This window comes from Piliocolobus tephrosceles, unplaced genomic scaffold (assembly GCF_002776525.5).
Source record: "Piliocolobus tephrosceles isolate RC106 unplaced genomic scaffold, ASM277652v3 unscaffolded_456, whole genome shotgun sequence".
Classification (NCBI taxonomy): Eukaryota; Metazoa; Chordata; class Mammalia; order Primates; family Cercopithecidae; genus Piliocolobus; species Piliocolobus tephrosceles.
The window spans coordinates 1,960-21,484 of NW_022330531.1; the positions used below are offsets into that span (position 1 = coordinate 1,960).

The window sequence follows — 19,525 nt, forward strand, 5'->3', positions numbered from 1 at the left end:
ATGCAGGCCACAGTCTGCCAGCCGCCCAACCATTCAGGCTTTTCATTATTATAGGAAGTATCTGGTCAAGGACCACCAACATCTTCCTGTCCTGCCCCGTGAGTTCCCCAAGTGGAGACACAGCCTGTTCCCCAACACCTACACTCATGAGCACAGGAGGGTTGGTCAAAATTGCACAGCTTTCATGCTTAGTTTTATACTCAGGTGTAAGTGACTGATAGAAGGGCCTTTTGGAGGTAGAGAGTGCACAGGCTCTGAAGAGGCAAGACCAGGGGAAGTCTGGACCTGCTTCCAGAGTGTCCTCCCACAAGGCTTAGTGCTCAGGACCTGTAGTGGGTTGAATATGTTCCCTAAAGTTCATGTCTATATTCACCCTGAGAGCCTTTAGAGGGAGCATGGTACTTTATTTCAGACTTCTGGTCTCCAGAACTGTGGCAGAATACAGTTTTGTTGTTTTCAGCTATCAAGTTTGTGGTCATTTGTTATGGCAGCCCTAGGAAACTAACACGGGTTGAGTATCCCTTATCTGAAATGCTTGGGACTGAGAGTGTTTCCGGTCTCAGATTTTGGAATATTTGCATATATATAATGAGATATATTGGGGATGGGACCCAAGACTGAACACGAAATCCATCTATGTTTCATAAATACCTTAATAACACACTGTGCTCCATTTTCTCCAACAACTTGACTTTCTGTACTATAGATAAACATGAATGTTTTCTCTCCTCACCTCCCTTTTTTTTTTGAGACAGAGTCTTGCTCTGTCGCCCAGGCTGGAGTGCAATGGCATAATCTCAGGTAACTGCAACCTCCGTCTCCTGGATTCAAGTGATTCTTCTGCCTCAGCCTCCCAAGTTGCTGGGACTACAGGCACGTGCCACCACGCCTGGCTAAATTTTGTATTTTTAGTAGAGACAGGGTTTCACCATGTTGATCAGGCTGGTCTCGAACTCCTGACCTCAAGTGATCCAGCTGCCTCAGCCTTGCAAAGTGCTGGAATCACAGGCATGAGTCACCGTGCCTGGCCTTGCTTCTTCTCTTTTAAAATCACTGTTACTCATGGGGTATCTGCAGGCCTTTTTCATATTTTCAACAATATGTTTATACCACAGAGCAGAGAACAAACAAGCAAACCAAACCCACAGTGAGTAAGGCACATAGGTCTTGGCTCCTACGTGGGGCATTATGGGGAACGTGCTGTTGATGACACTGGCCTGCACACATGCCATTTTATGACCCTTTGTGAGTGTGTGCACGTTGGGGAAACCGGGCATGTGCAAAAAAGATACATCTCAGTGGAAAGGGGCTGGGAGGGCCTTTTTTTTTTTTTCCTTGGGCACCCTGAATAAGCTATACATTGTATGACCCATTGTGTGAGATCAGGTGTGGCATTTTCCACTGAGGCACCACATTAGTGCACAAAATTGTTCAGATTTTGGAGCATAGGGTTTCGGATTTTCAGATTAGGGATGCTTAACATGTACAACATCCTTGCAACAATCTGGGTGTGAGCTTTCCTCAAGAGCAAGAAGAGCTTGCCACTTCTGCTGTATGACCACGGTGAAGCCAGCCTGTCACCCTCCTGCCCTGGATGACCCCAGGGAGCTCAACAGAGGTCCATGGCTGTGGGAAGCCAGCAGTTGTCTAGGAGAGCTCAGTGCCACTTGCAAAGACAACAGATCTCTCTAGAAATTCTGGGCTGAGCAGGTGAAGGCGGCTGGCCAGGCCCATGAAGGAGCCTAGTCAGCCATAAGGAAAGGTTCACTGTGGGCCCCCCCGACTTCCCATTCCTGATCTCCTTTTCACCTCTGCTGCCCACTTCCTTTTCTCTTTCCCTCCAAATATACCTCATACTCTGCTCCTGATGACACTCAAATCTCACCCCTCCCCGCCCCCCCGTCAAATAAAAAGAGCCTAGTGGCTCTTGTAAGAACGGTGTATTCGTTTTCTAGCGTTGCATTAATAAGTTATCATAAACTTAGTGGTTTAGAATAACACAAATTTGCTGGGCATGGTGGCTCACGCCTGTAATCCCAGCACTTTGGGAGGCCGAGGCGGGTGGATCACCTGAGGTCAGGAGTTCGAGACCAGCCTGACCAACATGGTGAAAACCTGTCTCTCCTAAAAATACAAAAATTAGCCGGGTATGGTGGCACGTGCCTGCAATCCCAGCTACTCAGGAGGCTAAGGCAGGAAAATTGCTTGAACCTGGGAGGCAGAGGATGCAGTGAGCTGACATCATGCCATTGTACTCCAGACTAGGAAACAAGAGCGAAACTCCATCTCAAAAAAAAACAAAAGAAACAAAACAACAACAACAAAAAAACCACACAAATTTATTTTCTTATCATTCTGGAGGTCAGAAGCCCAACATAACCTTTAAGGGCCTAAAACAAATGTCTGAAGGACTGGTTTGTTCTGGAGCCTCCAGGTATATAATCCATTTTTTGAATCTTCCAGGTTCTAGAAACTGGCATTTTTTAGCACCTGGACAGATCACTCTAATGTCTGCTTCTGTCATCACACCCCCTTCTCCCTGATTGACCCTCTCGTCTCTCTAAGGACTCATGTGATTATATGAGGGTCTCATCTCAATAATCCAGGATAAGTTCTTTATCTCAAGGTCCTTAATTTATTCACATTTGCAAAGCTCCTCCGCCATATAAGGTAACATATTCACAGATTCCAAGGATTGGGATGCGGGTATCTCTGTGGAGCTATTATTCAGTCTACCCCAAATGTGCACTCCTCCCTATAGTATTTCTCTTTGAGCACCAAGGGGAACTATGCCTTCAGCTAAGGCTACACAACTAGCCTGATGGTGGACTGTAGCAACTTGTAGGCAAGGGGTACAGCTCAGGGAAGCTACCCCTCCCTCTTCTGGGGCCAACCTGGAGGAAGTTCCTTCCAGAGTCCAGGTTATACTTTCTTCTGGCCTGCAAATTCCTGAGAATTCTTTGAAACCTAGGAGGGGTCTGGTATTATGCACTTTTGAGTGAGAATTCAGAGGCCAGTGGAATTAGGGCAATCAGGCACTTCCAGATCATCTACTATGCTCCAGGATGCTGACTTGGAGAGATGAACAAGGCAAAATGCCCATTCTGACGGCACTCAGAATTTCGCAGGGAACTGGAAGGATAAATGAATCTGGGAGGAACTGCTAAACCAGAGGAGAGGATAAGCTTGTTAGAACCTGAGAAGAATGCTGTCTGAAAAGGTAGAGAAGTCAGGAGAAGCAGTGAGGCCCTCAACCGTGTGTATCACAATGCCTCCTGTCACTTCCTTTCTCAGCTTCCAGTACAAGCTTCTCGGTGGGTGTTTTCTGCCCAAGCACGTGAACTTTGGAGACCTCGCACTTTGGACACAGTCCCTGGCCCTGACACTTAATAGTTTTGGGAACTTGGGCAAAATACTCAAAGCTTCCTAGTCTGTAACGTGAGAATGATAAAACATCTGCCTTCCTTACAGGATTGTTGTGGTGATGTGTAAGACATAAAATAGGAAGCATAGTCAGCAGTCACTGAGCTTAAGGAATGTTAAGTTATAATCATTATTTCTGAACTTTGGTGCACAATATGACCCCGTTGACACCTCCTTTGCCTCCTTGGGACATATTCTCTTCTGGTGGTCCTCATCCCTTTCCAGCTATCCTCTGTCTCTTCGTATTCTCCTAATCGACCGACTCCCATCAATGTTCCTGCTTGCCCAGGGTGCCTGTCTCAGTCTTCTTCTTTTCTCCCTAACCCCTGCGAAGATCTCATCAAATTCCCTGCCTTTCGTTTTCCTTATCGATTTGCTGAGGGCTTACTGACAAGTATCTGCAGCTGAGACCCTTTACTGATTCGAGTAATAACAACTGGTGGATGTGTTCTCCTAGATAGAGAACAAGAATCTCAATTTTCAATGTCGGGAGGGACTTTATGCATCTTTTTGCTTTCAAAAGCAATTTCTGTCTGGGCGTGGTGGTTCATGCCTGTAATTCCAGCACTTTGGGAGGCCAAGGCGGGTGTCTCACTTGAGGTCAGGGGTTCGAGACCAGCCCGGCCAACACGGTGAAACCCTGTCTCTACTAAAAATACAAAAAATTAGCTCGGCGTGATGGCAGGCGCCTATAATCCCAGCTACTTGGGAGGCTGAGGCAGGAGAATCGCTTGAACCCGAGAGGCAGAGGTTGCAGTGAGCAGAGATCTTTCCACTGCACTCCAGCCTGGGCACCCGAGAGAGGCTCTGTCTCAAAAAAACAAAAACAAAAAGAAAAGCAATTTCTTCTCTCTGCATTCTCCGTTTACTAAAATGTAACATCAACCCCATAGCTCCTCAGGCCAGAAGCTCCTTTGTTGCCTGCATTCTCCAAATGCCTAAATCACCATTTTTTTTTTTTTGAGATGAAGTCTTACTCTGTCACCCAGGCTATAGTGCAGTGGCACGATCTTGGCTCACTGCAACCTCCACCACCCTTGTTCTAGCAATTCTCCTGCCTCAGCCTCCTGAGTAGCTGGGACTACAGGTGTGCGCCACCACGCCTGGCTGCTTTTTTTTTTTTTTTTTTTTTCTGAGACGGAGTCTTGCTCTGTCGCCTAGGCTAGAGTGCAGTGGTGCGATCTGGGCTCGCTGCAGGCTCTGCCTCCTGGGCTCACGCCATTCTCCTGCCTCAGCCTCCTGAGTAGCTGGGACTATTCAGCTGCCACCACGCCTGGCTAATTTATTGTATCTGTAGTAGAGACGGGGTTTCACCGTGTTAGCCAGGATGGTCTCCATCTCCTGACCTCATGATCCACCCGCCTCGGCCTCCCAAAGTGCTGGGATTACAGGCATGAGCCACCGTGCCTGGCCAACTTTTGTATTTTTAGTAGAGAGGAGGTTTCACTGTGTTGGCCAGGCTGGTCTTGAACTCCTGACCTCATGTGATCGGCCCACCTTGGCCTCACAAAGTGCTGGGATTACAGGCATGAACCATCACGCCCCGCCCTAAAATACCAAATCTTATTAAATCTACATTCTACAATTCTGTCACATCCATCACTTCATCTCTGTCCACTCCTAGCATTGACTTAGCTGAGGACATTATCAACTCTGATCAAAGGACCCTAAGTCTAAGTAACAATACCAGTTTCATGGCAGGGCTTCCCTGGAACCAGGCTGGACATAATGAGAATTTTCAAGAGAATGTGATTTGCTCTTTACTTGATTTTCTTTACTTCCTTCCTTCCTTCCTTCCTTCCTTCCTTCCTTCCTTCCTTCCTTCCTTCCTTCCTCTTTACTTGATTTTCTTTCCTTCCTTCCTTCCTTCCTTCCTTCCTTCCTTCCTTCCTTCCCTCCCTCCCTCCCTCCCTCCCTTCTTTTCCTTTCTTTCCTTTCTTTTCTTTCTTCCTTCTTTTTGTTTTGCGATGTAGCATCGCTTTTGTCACCCAGTTTGGAGTGCAATGGCGCGATCTCAGCTCACTGCAACCTCCGCCTCCCGGGTCCAAGCGATTCTCGTGCCTTATCCTCCTGAGTAGGTGGGATTACAGGCGCCTGCCAACAAGTCCGGCTAATTTTTTTTTTTTTTTTTTTTGTATTTTTAGTACAGATGGGGTTTCACCACGTTGGTCAGGCTGGTCTGGAACTCCTGACCTCAGGTGATCCGCCCGCCTCGGCTTCCCAAAGTGCTGGAATTACAGGCGTGAGCCACCGCGCCCGGCGATTTTCTTTTCTTTCTTTCTTTTTGTTTTTGAGATGGAGTCTCACTCTGTTGCCCAGGTTGGAGTGCAGTGGCCGGATCTTGGCTCACTGCAAGTTCCGCCTCCCGGGTTTAGGCCATTCTCCTGCCTCAGCCTCCCGAATAGCTGGGACTACAGGTGCCCGATACCTCGCCCAGCTAGTTTTTTTGTATTTTTTTAGAAGAGACGGGGTTTCACCGTGTTAGCCAGGATGGTCTGGAACTCCTGACCTCAGGTGATCCACCTGCCTCGGCCTCCCAAAGTGCTGGGATTACAGGCTTGAGCCACCGTGCCCGGCCGATTTTCTTTTCTTTAAGACCGATCTGAAAGTGCGGAACTCTGTGCACCTGAAATGATTACATTTTGATATTGACATGAAAAAAATTGGGTTCTACTTTGCTCCAATTTCTCAACCCAAAGAAGACATTCCAAAAGTTTCCCATGGGGCCTAGGAAGTTTGGCCTTCACAGGATAGTGGCAGCAGTGTTAACTTTGTCCTATGACCAAAAGGTGTCAAAGCTGTTACTAAACTGTCTGTGACGGTATGGGAAACCCTGATAGCACTGGAGAATTCCTCATGGTCCTTCCAGACCATGGTCACAGTGAGAACCAGATTCTGTTGCCCTGGCCCCGTGGGGAAATCCCCAAGATAGCTGCTGATAGTTAAGAAAACAGTGTCCTGCCTAGGCTGGGTGAGAGAGATTGGGTCAGACAGGCTGCACTTCCTCAGTGAGTGTGCATATGCCCGTTCGCACTGCCTATCGTGTCCTCACCCAGTGTGAGAGCAGGGGGCTCAGCTGGGCTGAGTGGAGAATTCATGGGACCTTTCCATGGTCAAGACCCAAAACTTCTGTTGTATAGCATCCCTGGAACAGAGAACAGGAGGCAGTCAAGGCCCCAGCTTCAACCTTTTGACAGTAAACCAGAAAAGACCAAGTAGTGAGGCCTCCACTGTCTCACGCAAGCCAAGACCAGGTCTTAGACTATCCAGTGTTCCTTTCTCTCTTTCACGGTGCTGAATTTGGGGAATGAGCACTCCATTGTCATAGAAGGGGCAGATAGGGGTGGAAGAGTGAGAAGGGTGAAGGTAGGACATAGACATTCCCACTGAGCCAGAGACCCCTGAACTGCCGTAGCCATGACATGCACAGGTTGTCCTCAAATCCCAGGGCCATGGACAGGTCTTGGGTGTCTTTCGAATTTTAAGTTGGTTGGCATCTGTCTAGTTTAAAACCCGATTTAGCTTCAGTTCAACCAGGGAGTATGATTCTTTGGGGAGAGGGCGCTGGCCTAGAAATCTACATGCTCAGTGGTCTGCCCAGTCACTAATGGCTCTGACACACTGGAAAGGCACTCACCCTCTGAGAGTTTCAGATGATATCTTTGAAAATAAAATTCAGTGGATGAGGTACTGGGTGCAAAGGTATTGTCCCCAACAGCTCTAAGTTGCTACTTCTAACTCACAGAGTACATATCACAAAGGATCCCACCATCCATCGTCGGTCTGAGCAGTGAATGGGACTTTGGCAGACCATGAATCCTGTATTAGTTTCTAGAGGGACTATAACAAAACACCACAGACTTGGGGGTTTAAACCGAGATTGTACCACTGCACTCCAGCCTGGGTGACAGAGTAAGACTCTGAATCAAAAAAAAAAGTGTATACATGGGAGCACTCTGAGATGAGTAACTCAAAGGGGTGGTTAGAATTTGGGATCTACTAACAGCAGGGGAAAAGGGGGAGGAATACAGGACATATGGAAAACCAAATGACTTTTGAAAAGATAAATGGTCCCTTAGAATAGATGGAAGATTCGAGTCTTGTGACAATGTCTATTTGGGTGTGATGACTTCTTCTCATCTCTGAGATTAGATTTGCTTCTAGTCCTGAAGAAGATTTATGACAACTGAGTTAAAAATTTGAGATTTGCGAGGAGGATCTGCTATTAAACAGGTAAGGGATCTTAGCTGTTTATTTCAGCTGAAAATAATTCTTAAGTTGAAACTGGCACATTTGGAGGTAGCATGTCCTGATCCCCTTAAAAAGGGAACTGAATAGACCCCGTATCTCTGATTCTGCCCAGGGTCCTGTGCCCGCTGACACCAGAAATCACCACTCCTCTCAGCCTTGTTTTGTGGTTGTTTTATCATGCTGCAATTTGGTTATGTCTTTTCTAACGGTGTTTAAAAGCAATCAGACGCAGGAACTTCTCCTTTTATTAACTACTATTGAGCTTATATTGGACACTGAACTAAGTGTCAGTTGACAAAAATGAATAAACAAAAATCACTGCCAGTAAGGAACACACAGCCAAGATGGGGGAGTACTAAGATGTAAAGAGATGTAAAATAATGTGAGAGATTCGGCGAGAGTTACTAAAGAGTCAGAAAAGGGCAAGCATGTTTCTTCTCTGTCCTGAAGCAGCCAAGGGAGAGGAAGATGTCTGATGCCAGTGCTGGGGTGTTGGTTTAGGCATGTAGATGCTGTGATGCGTAGTGGAACCGTTCCATGAGCAGACAGGAGAACCAGCTTTATGCGGGGAGGGAGAGAATTGCTCCCCTCATCCCCCGTGAGTCACACCCTGGAGATGATAAATTTCAACATTTTGATTTCGGGAGATTTTGAGTTTTGAGCTTAAAATGACTGAAGAACCACGAGGTGGATCTACGTGTTTCGAGTCTAGAAGTCTGAATACAGATTTACGATTTATGAGCACATAGGAGGTGGATCCAAGGGAGAGATTAAACAGGGCACAGAAGAGTTTCTAAAAATAATATTTTTCGGGGTAAAAAACCCCCAACAAAACACGATTCTTTCAGCAGAAACCAGAGCATTTTCTCACAGACTCTCCTACAGAGAGCCCTGATAAAGTAATAAACATGCTAACAGTAAGAACCCCAACCAATTTCATAGGGCAGTTTGTGGTAATTACTCTCAGTATGGAGCAGATAGTCCTCTTGCAAAACCCGATTTAGCAAACTTTGCTAGCTCCATGTGGGGCCTCCAAAGGACACAGTTGGGCACTAAATCCTGCCTGAAAACAAAGGCCGATTTAGAGGATGCGTAGAAACGGATGCACAGAATATCCCTCAGTCTTCTCTGTGTAGCAGGCCCTCCGTATACGCGGGTTCCCCAAGATCGAAATACCAAACCAATGAATTTTTTTAAAAAAAGTACAACAAAAGCTAGTAAAAATAAAAACAGCATAACAATTACTTACATAGCATTTACATTGGATTTGGTGTTACAAAGTAATTTAGAGACCATTTAAAGTCCACGGGAGGCTGTGCATAGTTATGTGCAAATACTACGCCATTTTCTATGAGAGACTTGAGCAACCTGGATTTTGGTATCGGCGGGAGCCCTGGACCAATCCCCCTCAGTTCTACCGAGGGAGAACTGTTTTGTTTCTTCCAGCACTGCTTTGACCGACAGCGTGTTGGGATTCGCTGACCTCCATGAGAAAGCTTGGCAGCATGCTGAGATCAGTTTTCCCAGGGCCAGAATTCTCCCGTGTGAGCTAAAATAGAGTGGCTCGGTCCAACAAAACAGAGCCTAGAGTCAGGAATTATGGCGAACCTGCTCCCTCCCGTCCTCCCTTGGCGCACAGATCCCTGGCGCCGCCGCTCTCCAGTGTTAGCCTCGTGGTCGGAACGGCGCTTCCTGAGGCTTTATATAAGCACGGCTCTGAATCCGCTCGTCGGGATTAAATCCTGCGCTGGCGCGCTCCTGCCCGCCTCTGGCCTCCATTTGCTCTACCTGAGGCTCCCTCCAGAAGAACTTTCCCTTAGCCTCAGTGCAGTGCCTTCCGGGCGTCCTCAGACCAGACACAGGCCAAAGCCACTGCAGAATCCGGAAGCCCCGGGTTGGGATCTGAATTCTCCCGGGGACTATGGCGTAGTGGGTGGGGAGGGGGGGAAGAGGGTGGGAGGGACCTGAGCAGAGTGGAGGAGGAGGGAGAGAAAAACAGAAAAGAAATGACGAAATGTCGAGAGGGCGGGGACAATTGAGAAAGCTTCCCGCCGGCGCGCTTTCGGTTTTCAATCTGGTCCGATACTCTTGTATATCAGGGGAAGAGCGTGCTTGCCTTGACAGAAGCTGTCTTTCAGGCTGTAGCAGTCATGTCTGGCAGGGGAAAGGGTGGAAAAGGCTTAGGCAAAGGGGGCGCTAAGCGCCACCGCAAGGTCCTGAGAGACAACATTCAGGGCATCACCAAGCCTGCCATTCGGCGTCTAGCTCGGCGTGGCGGCGTTAAGCGGATCTCTGGCCTCATTTACGAGGAGACCCGCGGTGTGCTGAAGGTGTTCCTGGAGAACGTGATTCGGGACGCAGTCACCTACACCGAGCACGCCAAGCGCAAGACCGTCACAGCCATGGATGTGGTGTACGCGCTCAAGCGCCAGGGGCGCACACTGTACGGCTTCGGAGGCTAGGCCGCCGCTCCAGCTTTGCACGTTTCGATCCCAAAGGCCCTTTTTAGGGCCGACCACTTGCTCATCTGAGGAGCTGGACACTTGACTGCATAAAGTGCAACAGTAACGATGTTGGAAGGTAACTCTGCCAGTGGGGCGACAGTCGGATCTGAAGTTAACGGAAAGCTACTGTGGCCCATGGCGCTCACAGCCGTAAAGACTGAAGTCGTTGACCGAAAGCGGCTTTTTCACTTACTTGGGTTTTTTTTTTTTTTTTTAAGCCTTTATCGATATGAAAGGTCGAACGTGCTCTAGGTTTGAGCACTCCTTTCTCGGCTTGCTCTTCTGGAGCAGTAGTATATAGGCACACCTAGAGGGGCACGTCACTCTTTGCGATCACCAGATCTGGTTCAGAGAAATAGGCACTGGCAATTTACACGTGCCTTGCTAGGTAATCTCACTATATTTGCTCAGGCAAAGTGGGAGAATCGGCCTTAGATTTTCGTTCTAGAGATGCCGGCTTTCCCACCTGATCGGCTTAGATTTCGCGATTGACTGTTCTGGGCTTCATTTTACCCTCTACATAACAAGCGGGTGGACTAGATGCTTTAGTAAGGGTCCATGTTATATGGTACCTTCAGCCACGCACTCAGCTCAATCTTCGCACAGTTAAAAAAATGAGTTTCTAGCAAGCTATCTGCCCAGTGCCTGAGAAGTATCATTTCTTGTGTTCAGTAAAAAGGCTCCTAATTTAATCAAGGACCTATGAGATAACTGTCTTTCAGTTGTGGCACTGCAAGGATACAAATGCAGAGACATTTTAATGTGATCCTTCTATAAGAGTGAACCAACGATATGATCTGAAAGCAACTTCACAACTAATTCAGGTATGTGACTTCTACTTCTTAGGGCCTGTTGTAGCTTAGAATGGGAGACCTGCAGAAACGTGCCCACCATCAATACAGAAAGCACAATTTAATTTTGACAAGGCAAAAGCCAATTCTATATCAGCATGGCATATGTTACAGCAAGCTATTCTTTACACTACCACCTCTAAATTGCCCTCATTTGGATTAAAATGTGGGTTCACATTTCTAATCCTTATAGTTTTGCAGCCATTGCATAGCCCATAAGTTTTTTGTTTTTTGTTTTTTTTTTTTAACATTCTAGGCTTAGGATTTTACTGTGTATGTATTTGGAAGAAGAAATTCTGTCAATTCTGTCAACTCCCAAAGGATAAACCAGCAGTTGCTTTATTGGTTTTCAGATGTGGCTGCTCTCATCAGCATCAAACACTTGAGACTGAACTAAGCTTAAAACACGGTACTTAGCAATCAGGTTGCGGGCAAAGCACTGGATGCAAGACTTGCCTTCCAGGAGCTTACCAATCGGGTTGCCAGCAAAGCAGTGGATGCAAGACTTGCCCTCCAGGAGCTTACCATCAGAACGGAGAAGACAAACAAATGCATAATATATAGACGACATAAAAATCCATACCTGTACACATTTAAGAATAAACAGTCCAATAGTAAGAGGCAGTACATATTCAATTGCTGAGAAATGTAGACAATAACTACTATAGGAATCCTAATGCTACAGAAGTCACTGGCTGCTGGGAAACCAAGGAAAACTTGGCTATGGACGTTGGGGCTTGTGTCGGACTCTGAATAAAGGGCAGAATGATTGGCATCCTACTGAGATACACAGTAAAGGGGGTGAGGGCAGGGAGGAAGTGGCAAGAATAACATTTGTGAAGATGTCCAGGTAAGAAATAGAGGTTGTAATGCTCAAGATGTTTCCTTTTCCCTTTTAAATCTGACCTGTGATTTCCAGCATTGCTATTTCAAGTATCACTGATTTTTTTTTTTTAATTTTAAAGGCAATGTTGATGAATCTGATCCTCACCAAGATCCACTAAAGAAGGAGATATCAAAAATTTGAAGATAAAGAAAGGGAGTGGGGGAGAAAACACATCCATTGTCTGAAGTAGTTGTTCTCAAAATGTAGCCTCTCATCTAGCAGCACTGATCACCTGGGATAAAGTTTTGGGCCCCACCCCAGACCTATTGAATGAGAAACTGAGGGGTGAGATAGTAATCCGTGCTTTAAAAAAGCCCTCCCGGTGATTCTGATACACATTAAAGGTTGAAAGCCACTGACTTAGGTAACAGCCTGTCCTCCCTCCCTCCCTTCCTTCCTTCCTTCTCTTTCTTTCCTTTTTTCTCTTTTTCTTTCTCTTTCTTTTCTTTCTTTAATTTCTTTCCTTCCTTCTTCTTTCGTTTTATGAGCTGGAGTCTTGCTCTGTCATGTAGGCTGGAATGCAGTGGCACGATCTTGACTGACCGCAACCTCCACTTCCCGGGTTCAAGTGATTCTCCTGCCTCAGCCTCCCGCGTAGCTGGGACCACGGGCGCCCACCACCACGCCGGGCTAATTTTTGTATTTTTAGTAGAGATGGAGGTTTTGCCATGTTGGCCAGGCTGGTCTCGAACTCCTGACTTTAGGTGACCCGCCCTCCTTGGCCTCCCAAAATGCTGGGATTACAGGCGTGAGCCACTGCGCCTGTCCTCTTTTTCTTTTTTTTAAACAGCTTTTGTTTTAATGAAAAAATATTTAAAACCTGAATATATGTTGCCCAGGTGTTTACCCAAATGTTAAAATTTGCTTTAGTTTGAAGCCCAGCTAATTTGTGTATTTTTATTAGAGACCGGGTTTCACCGTGTTGGCCAGGCTGGTCTTGAACTCCTGACCTCAGGGGATCCACCCATCTCAGCCTCCCAAAGTGCTGGGATTACAGGCATGAGCCACCATGCCCGGCCAATTACTGAGAATTCCTGCCTTTTTCACAGGATTATTTTAAGGATGAAATGAAGAGTTATACGTGAAAGAAGAATGAGGCCATGAAGTGATACTGAAACCAAAGTTGATGTATGTATTGCCTTTCCCACTCAATGTAGTTCGTTTTTTGTTTTGTTTTTTTGAGAGACGATTTAACTCTACTTATTGTGACCAGGCATTGCTTGGGTACTGCTACTACGGAAATAAACAAAGACAAATCCTTACCCTGAGAAATGTTGCCAGCCTAATGCTGAGAGGTGAAGGAAGGGAAGGGGTATTAAGATAGGAGAGGGCAGAGGCAAGGAGGAGGGCCCAAAGAGGTGAGGGCAAAGAAGAGCAAGGGAGCCGGGCACTGTGGCTCATGCCTGCAAATCCCAGCACTTTTGGAGGCCAAGGCAGGCCGACCACGAGCTCAAGAGATTGAGACCATCCTGACCAACATGGTGAAACCCCATCTCTACTGGAAAATACAAAAATTAGCTTGGCCTGGTGACACGCACCTGTAGTCCCAGCTACTCGGGAGGCTGAGGCAGGAGAATCGCATGAACCCGGGAGACGGTAGTTGGAGTGAGCCGAGATCGTGTCACTGCACTCCAGCCTGGGCGACAGAGCGAGACTCCGTCTCAAAAAAAAAAAAAGAAAGAAAAAGATAGCTCTCGTACAGAATGGAAGCTCAGTGTGGTAGGGCAGAAAGACCAGCCTGACTATGTAATCTACTAGACCAGAGCTGGCGAGAGCTTCAGTTAAGGCATGGTCATGGGTGGACGGAGAAAAGGTGATACAATTGAAAATCGGAAGGTAGATTTAGTCACATTTGGAACTCATGAGATTTGCACAGAGGGCAAGAGGAAGGGACACCTGACCCAGAACAGATGGGGTAATGAAGGTGTCTTCCAGGAAGACGGGGAATGTGGAAACAAATCGGTTTGGAAAGCAAGAGGATGCATGTGGTTTTGGAAATAAGCTGGGTTTGAAGTGCCTAGTATCCATCCAGAAGGACCTGTCTACCAGGCAGTTAGAAACATTGGTGTAGCCAGGCACAGCGGCTCACGTCTATAATCCCAGCACTTTGGGAGGCCAAGGTGGGAGGATGGCTTGAGCCCAGGATTTCGAGACCAGCCTGGGCAATGCAGTGAGATCCTGAGTCTACAAAAAGTAAAAAAAAATTAGCCGGGCCTGGTGGTGTGTGCCTGTAGTCCCAGTTACTCTCTCTCTCTCTCTCTCTCACACACACACACACACACACACACACAAAATGTGTAGAGCTCAGGATAGGGTCTCAGCAGAAGATACCAATTTGGGACCACTTAGCTAAGGGATAGAAATATGGAAAGCAGGGAGTCAATCTCACTTGAGTTGCAGGGAGAAAAGAAGATGGCCAAGGCCAGCACGGGGGAAACCAGGAATATTGATGGGGAAGAGAAAGACATGAGAAGACCGAGATGGGGACCTAGAGAAGGATAAGGGTGACCAGGAGAGTGGACAAGTCCTCTTCTAAGGAAGAAAAAGCAGTGTAAACATGGCCATGTCTCTTACCACGTAGTTCCCCTCCAAACACACACACACACACACCTGTCCCCTACTAGCCTGCCTAAGGCAGAATTAAATGTGAACAAAGCAGGTTTTTCACTTCATAAAAGCCACAGATTCAGAGTGGACTTACTGGCAACCAAGGTAGCCACGTAGAAGCTAGTTATTAGAGGAAGAGGTGGGTTTGAGACAGGGTCTCACTCTCTTGTCACCCACACTGGAGTGCAGTGGCACAGTCTGAGCTCACAGCAGCCTCTGCCTCCCGGGCTTAAGTGATTCTCCCACCTCAGCCTTCCGAATAGCTGGGACCACAGGCAAATGACACCACCCCCGGCTAGGTATTTCTTTTTTCTTTTTTTTGTTGTTGTTGTAGAGACAGGGTCTCGCCAAGTTTCCCAAGCTGGTCTGGAACTTTGACTTCAAGCAATCCGCCCGCCTCCGCCTCCCAAAGTGCTAGGATTAACAGCTGTGAGCCACAGTGCCCAGCCAGAGGAAGCGTATTTCTTTACCGTATCCTTAATTATCCTTTAACTCTCACCTGAGGGTAGACAATGATTTAAGTACAGGGAATGATTAAATGTTAAAAGTTAGCATTTTAGAATGTTATCTTGTATTGATGAATTCAGCTTATGCTGGTCTCAAAAACAAATACGAAGACTGACAGATTCCTGAGTGCAGGCCTTCACAGTGCCAGGACCACAAGAGGTAATGAATTCTATTCCTGACTGGATATAAAAAAAAAAAAAAAGCCACGAAATTTCCCTTTGAGATTCAGCCGGGGAGACCTCCTGGAGTTTAGAGGTGCCCAGACTGGTGAGTGAAAGGAGTGTGATCCGGGGGGTGGGGGCAGTCAGAGGACCTAGATGTCTGACACCAACATCCCCAGGTTCCAGTCTCTGCTCAGTCACTACTGGGCCTGAGAAGCTGGGTGCAGAGATGGTGGGTGACCCACCCACCTCTGAAGGTCACTACTTTTTGAAGTCAGAATACCGCCCATGCACTGTGGGCCTAAGCAGGTTATGAGGGTCTCCGCAGAGACCCAGAGGCATGCTCTAGAAATTGCTGTGACTCTGGAGCAGAAACATGTGGCGGTCCCCAGCAGGGCTCGCCTACACTGCTCTCCTCACTTAACACGCCTCAGGAAGGGCAAAATGGCAGCTTTACAAAACGAAGTTTTATTCCATTTTCCCTTCTCCCCTCTTAATTCTCACAGATCTCTGCAGTGACTGCTTTTAACCTGTCAACAAACAGAAAACCAAAGCCGTGGCTTCTTTGAGGTGGAAATAAGTGACCGAGAAGGTGTTACCTAAGACCTCTACGGCCATTTGTATCTGGCCCTGTGTAGAGTGGGCTCTGCAAGACCCTGCCTCACTTTCCCACTAAGAGGCCTTGGACTTCCCAGCTCCCAGAGACTATAGAGATCGCCTCTGAGGCCTCCTGTCACGATTTCCTAAGGTGAGGAACTTCATTTGCCCAACGGAGGCCCACGTTCTGCCTGTTTGATCTACTGTCTTCCCAGGGATCTGAACTCGGGGACCAGCGTCTGCCCACATGTCCGACGAAAACAATGTAAAGGAACTACTGAGTCTGGACAGAAAATCCAGACATACCATGCAGCTTCTAAGAGGACCGAGTGCCCTCACTGGAATAGAGTGAGTCTCCTTCTGTGGACATGGACAGGGAACAGCTCGATGAAGCCCAGATTCACAAAATTCCGCCCACACCCCGTGCCCCCGGGAATTTTGGCTTAGGGGCAGGATGTGGGGCTTAACACTGTGCTGGTGGAGGTGGCGCGGGCCCGACCGGCAGCCCCAGCGCAGTTCTCCCCACGTTTGCCCGGAGAACCCCGGCGAGGCCGAGGTGGTCATTTCCCTCCCTAGCCGGAGGGCCGCGCCGGGTGAGGCCGGTTTGGGCGCGAAGCACGGGCGTGTGGCCCTCCACTTCCGCAAAGGCCAGGCGCTCTCAGGACCGCGAGCCCTGAGCGTCCGCCTGGTGACCCCTGGCCTCGGGACCGACGCCCCGTCCCTCCTGCCCCGCCTCCCCCCGCCACGCAGGGCCCCGGTCACGCGCGGGAAGAGCCGGACCGCCAAAGCCCCCAAGCCGGCGCCCAGGAAAGCGGCCGCAGCCCGGCCAGCCCGGATAGGCCAACTGGCCGAAGTCGGCAGAGCTCAACATGGCACCGCAGCAGGGGACCTGACTTGTCAACCGACCCGGTGTTTTGTTGGGGGCGTAACCGGAAGTGCCTTCCCCGCTCTACTGCCGGAGGAGCACGGTGGGGCAAGCGGTACAGCTTCTTCCAAGTGCTGATGTGGGTGGCTCTGAAAAGAGCCTTTTGGATACGATGGAACCTCCGACCGAACGCGCACTTCTTAAGCCCGCTCACCACGGATGCGGCGGGCCAGCTGGATGTCCTTGGGCATAATGGTCACGCGCTTGGCGTGGATGGCGCACAGGTTCGTGTCTTCGAACAGCCCCACCAGGTAGGCCTCGCTGGCCTCCTGCAGCGCCATCACGGCAGAACTCTGGAAGCGCAGGTCCGTCTTAAAGTCCTGCGCGATCTCGCGTACCAGCCGCTGGAAGGGCAGCTTGCGGATCAGCAGCTCCGTGGACTTCTGGTAGCGCCGGATCTCCCGCAGGGCCACGGTGCCGGGCCGGTAGCGGTGCGGCTTCTTCACCCCGCCCGTGGCCGGCGCGCTCTTGCGGGCCGCCTTGGTGGCCAGCTGCTTCCTCGGGGCCTTGCCGCCGGTCGACTTGCGGGCAGTCTGCTTAGTACGGGCCATAGCGAACCAAAACACAAGCTTACCAGCGCAGCGGCAGGGAGAGAAACGAGCTGCTGGCCCCGCAGCAGCCAGCCGTCTTTATAAGCACAGTCTTTTCCCGATTGGGCGGAACAAGAATTGAAAATCCCGCGCTGGCTGTCCATTGGCTGTGACGTCACCCGTCCTAAAGTCACCGGTTGGCTTGGGCAGAGTCCTCCCTAATCCCGCCCACCCGCCTCACTTTCTACTTTCCAGTTGGCCAAGTTTTGCAAGCTTGTTTTCCCCCTTTCCTTCAGGGTGAAAGTCGGTTTCCATTGCAGTTTTGTCAGATTGTTCCCTGTCCGCCCTTCGCTTCCTTTCTTGCTGCGCCCTGCGGCTCTGGCATGGACCCTCATTCTTCCATTTGCCCCCAGCCTCCAGTTTCTACTTGGCGGATCGTTTTTCGCCTGTCGGGTACCTTTTGGGTGGGAGAGGTGCCCGCCCCCAGATTCCGCCTCCGAGACCCTTACTCTCCGCCGCCAGGGCGCTGTGGAAAACAAAACAGAAACTAAGACTTAAGTCAGCTCCGTGGAGCCAAGACCCAGCTCCGCCACACTGGCGAGCACTACCCGCTCAGGGTCCTCCCCATCGGGGGTGGGGGTAAGGAGCACATCCCGCTAGTGCTAGGCTAGGTCTAAGTGCCCGGCCATGGCCTGCGGAAACCACTGGGGAAGCGCGCCCTCCGGGCGCAACACTTCAGCGCCTTGGGTACTGCCCGCGGCGCTGGTGTTCGTGACTGTGTGGAGTGGACCGTGGCGGCGCCCAGGATGTTTGGCGCCTCCACCTGCGCTGGGAAGTCCTAGGACGGGGGACCCACTCATCGGTGACCCAAGGCAGTTGCGTGCTCCAGATGCAAGAGGGCACACGCGCACACACACACCCCATCCCGTCCCGTCCGCTGCAGGTTCGCTGTTTACTACTGAGAAACGCCGGACTCTCGGAGCTGGCATTAGCAACTCTTTTATTTGAAAACGTGGGTGGCTCTGAAAAGAGCCTTTTGAGTTCACAGGTGCCCCTTCCTTCGAGACCGCGGGCCGGGCTGGGCCCACTTGGGCCGGACGTCAGCCTCACTTGCCCTTTGCCTTGTGGTGACTCTCCGTCTTCTTAGGGAGCAGCACGGCCTGGATGTTAGGCAAGACGCCGCCCTGGGCGATGGTGACTTTGCCCAGCAGCTTGTTCAGTTCCTCGTCGTTGCGGATGGCCAGCTGGAGGTGACGAGGGATGATGCGCGTCTTCTTGTTGTCCCGAGCCGCGTTACCCGCCAGCTCCAGGATCTCGGCGGTCAGGTACTCGAGGACCGCCGCCATGTAGACTGGCGCGCCGGCCCCCACCCGCTCCGCGTAGTTGCCTTTGCGTAGCAAGCGGTGCACTCGCCCTACCGGGAACTGGAGGCCGGCGCGGGACGAGCGCGACTTGGCCTTGGCGCGGGCCTTGCCTCCTTGCTTGCCACGACCAGACATGACAGCGATAGCAGTCACCGAGTGAAACTCCTGCCTGGCGACCGGAAAAGTCACCCAAGAAGCCGCCGCTTCACCCTTTTATAGACAGAACGCCGATTGTCCACGGAGCACTTTGATTGGCTCAAGCAAATCTTGTCCCGATAGCCAATAGGATAGCTCAGCCAGAATCCACTCATTTACATAATCTCGTCTCTCTCGCATTGGGCGCCGCGAAAAACTCGCGAACCAACACGCAGCGTCATGCGCACGGCCTCTGTAGGGGCACAGTCGTTTCCGGTGGACCCCGAGACTACGGTTCTGCCTGCGTTCTCGGGGCGTCAGAGTCGGTCTTGGGTCTGGCCGTGCCTGAACCTGCAAAGTCCGCGCCGGCTCCCAAGAAGGGCTCCAAGAAAGCCGTCACCAAAGCCCAGAAGAAAGACGGCAAGAAGCGCAAGCGCGGCCGCAAGGAGAGCTACTCCATCTATATGTACAAGGTGCTGAAGCAGGTCCACCCCGATACCGGCATCTCGTCCAACGCCGTGGGCATCATGAACTCCTTCGCCAACGACATCTTCGAGCGCATCGCGGGAGAGGCGTCCCGCCTGGCGCACCACAACAAGCGCTCCACCATCACGTCCCGCGAGAGCCAGACGGCCCTGCGCCTGCTGCTGCCCGGCGAGCTGGCCCAAGCACGCCTTGTCCGAGGGCACCAAGGCTGTCACCAAGTACACCGGCTCCAAGTGAGTCCCGGCTGCTTGACTCCAAAGTCAAAGCTTTCCAGGGCTGCTTAACCCCCTCAGTGAAA

The 19,525-nt window shown here is 49.9% G+C and overlaps 3 protein-coding genes and 1 pseudogene across 5 annotated transcripts; 2 read left to right on the forward strand and 2 right to left on the reverse strand.

The window, feature by feature from the left end:
• Positions 1 to 8,198: 8,198 nt before the first annotated feature.
• Positions 8,199 to 16,870, forward strand: LOC111528598 (histone H4). Of its 3 annotated transcripts, XM_031935127.1 has the most exons (3): positions 10,273 to 11,002; positions 12,965 to 13,043; positions 15,697 to 16,870. In XM_031935127.1, the coding sequence occupies exon 3, from the start codon at positions 16,242 to 16,244 to the stop codon at positions 16,788 to 16,790; it is 549 nt and encodes a 182-aa protein (XP_031790987.1). In that variant the 5' UTR covers positions 10,273 to 11,002; positions 12,965 to 13,043; positions 15,697 to 16,241; the 3' UTR covers positions 16,791 to 16,870. The 3 variants fall into 3 exon arrangements, with proteins under 3 accessions (XP_026304588.1, XP_031790987.1, XP_031790988.1); XM_026448803.2 differs by lacking the exons at positions 12,965 to 13,043; positions 15,697 to 16,870 and adding an exon at positions 11,383 to 11,647 and having other exon boundaries at positions 8,199 to 11,002; XM_031935128.1 differs by lacking the exon at positions 12,965 to 13,043.
• Positions 16,598 to 18,161, reverse strand: LOC111528597 (histone H3). The gene has a single exon (XM_023195313.3). The coding sequence runs from the start codon at positions 17,261 to 17,263 to the stop codon at positions 16,853 to 16,855; it is 411 nt and encodes a 136-aa protein (XP_023051081.1). The 5' UTR covers positions 17,264 to 18,161; the 3' UTR covers positions 16,598 to 16,852.
• Positions 18,162 to 18,223: 62 nt separating this feature from the next.
• LOC113220104 (histone H2A type 2-A) lies at positions 18,224 to 18,948 on the reverse strand. The gene has a single exon (XM_026448802.1). It carries the CDS (start codon positions 18,739 to 18,741, stop codon positions 18,349 to 18,351), a length of 393 nt encoding a protein of 130 aa, XP_026304587.1. The 5' UTR covers positions 18,742 to 18,948; the 3' UTR covers positions 18,224 to 18,348.
• On the forward strand, positions 18,858 to 19,479 carry LOC113220105 (annotated as a pseudogene).
• The last annotated feature ends 46 nt before the right edge of the window (positions 19,480 to 19,525 follow it).

Bases quoted from the DNA above. Each gene is read 5' to 3' on its own strand.
- LOC111528598 (XM_031935127.1), top strand. From the start codon at position 16,242: ATGTGGGGCTTAACACTGTGCTGGTGGAGGTGGCGCGGGCCCGACCGG.
- LOC111528597 (XM_023195313.3), bottom strand. From the start codon at position 17,263: ATGGCCCGTACTAAGCAGACTGCCCGCAAGTCGACCGGCGGCAAGGCC.
- LOC113220104 (XM_026448802.1), bottom strand. From the start codon at position 18,741: ATGTCTGGTCGTGGCAAGCAAGGAGGCAAGGCCCGCGCCAAGGCCAAG.